The 1,821-nt window shown below is 44.9% G+C and overlaps 1 protein-coding gene across 1 annotated transcript in view; it reads right to left on the bottom strand.

Moving 5' to 3' along the window:
• The window catches only part of TOR2A (torsin family 2 member A), a 114,789-nt gene that overhangs the window by 88,451 nt on the left and 24,517 nt on the right, over positions 1-1,821 (bottom strand). The window contains exon 2 of the mRNA XM_053695407.1: positions 1,503-1,768. Within this exon, the coding sequence (XP_053551382.1) occupies positions 1,503-1,768 (266 nt within the window). The remainder of the gene's footprint in view (positions 1-1,502; positions 1,769-1,821) is intronic.

Raw genomic sequence — 1,821 nt, 5'->3', positions numbered from 1 at the left:
TACAGGGTTACAGTAATCACAGGGATATACGTAGGGATAACAGGAGATCTCTGGCACACAGGTACATACAGGGTTACAGTAATCACAGGGATATACGTAGGGATAACAGGAGATCTCTGGCACACAGGTACATACAGAGGTTACAGTAATCACAGGGATATACGTAGGGATAACAGGAGATCTCTGGCACACAGGTACATACAGAGGTTACAGTAATCACAGGGATATACGTAGGGATAACAGGAGATCTCTGGCACACAGGTACATACAGAGGTTACAGTAATCACAGGGATATACGTAGGGATAACAGGAGATCTCTGGCACACAGGTACATACAGGGTTACAGTAATCACAGGGATATACGTAGGGATAACAGGAGATCTCTGGCACACAGGTACATACAGAGGTTACAGTAATCACAGGGATATACGTAGGGATAACAGGAGATCTCTGGCACACAGGTACATACAGAGGTTACAGTAATCACAGTGATATACGTAGAGATAACAGGAGATCTCTGGCACACAGGTACATACAGAGGTTACAGTAATCACAGGGATATACGTAGGGATAACAGGAGATCTCTGGCACACAGGTACATACAGAGGTTACAGTAATCACAGGGATATACGTAGGGATAACAGGAGATCTCTGGCACACAGGTACATACAGAGGTTACAGTAATCACAGGGATATACGTAGGGATAACAGGAGATCTCTGGCACACAGGTACATACAGGGTTACAGTAATCACAGGGATATACGTAGGGATAACAGGAGATCTCTGGCACACAGGTACATACAGGGTTACAGTAATCACAGTGATATACGTAGGGATAACAGGAGATCTCTGGCACACAGGTACATACAGGGTTACAGTAATCACAGGGATATACGTAGGGATAACAGGAGATCTCTGGCACACAGGTACATACAGAGGTTACAGTAATCACAGGGATATACGTAGGGATAACAGGAGATCTCTGGCACACAGGTACATACAGAGGTTACAGTAATCACAGGGATATACGTAGGGATAACAGGAGATCTCTGGCACACAGGCACATACAGAGGTTACAGTAATCACAGGGATATACGTAGGGATAACAGGAGATCTCTGGCACACAGGCACATACAGAGGTTACAGTAATCACAGGAGATCTGTCACACAGGCACATACAGGATTGCAGTAATAACAGGAGATCTGTCACACAGGCACATACAGGAGATCTGTCACACAGGCACATACAGGAGATCTGTCACACAGGCACATACAGGAGATCTGTCACACAGGCACATACAGGATTGCAGTAATAACAGGAGAACTGTCACACAGGCACATACAGGATTGCAGTAATAACAGGAGAACTGTCACACAGGCACATACAGGATTGCAGTAATAACAGGAGAACTGTCACACAGGCACATACACAAGACTATATGACCTAACAATACCATACAGGTTCATGGAAGAAAGGCACAAACTAATTTGTGCTACTAACCTTGTAGCTCTTTATTCTATCGATATGAGGAAAGTGCAGGATTGGGGAGAAGCGATGAACATGAGGACTTCGGCTTCCATCTCTGAACAGGTGATTCACAAGCAGGGAGCTCACTAAAGTCTTTCCTGTGCCACTCCAGCCATGGAAAGATAAAACCAGGGGCTTTGAAGGCTCCTCTGTCTCCAGAAAGTCCGTCAAGGCTTTAACTAGCAGTTCCCGTGCCAGATGCTGGCCAAACACATTGCGTGCAAAGTCACAATCCAACGCTGAAGAGACAATAAAAATAAAGCTCATTAGAGCAAATAAATGCTTGTTCTTC

Source organism: Bombina bombina, chromosome 12 (genome assembly GCF_027579735.1).
Source record: "Bombina bombina isolate aBomBom1 chromosome 12, aBomBom1.pri, whole genome shotgun sequence".
In the NCBI taxonomy this organism is placed as follows: Eukaryota; Metazoa; Chordata; class Amphibia; order Anura; family Bombinatoridae; genus Bombina; species Bombina bombina.
Note: the sequence above shows the minus strand (reverse complement) of the source record. Positions and strands in the feature narration are given on the sequence as shown.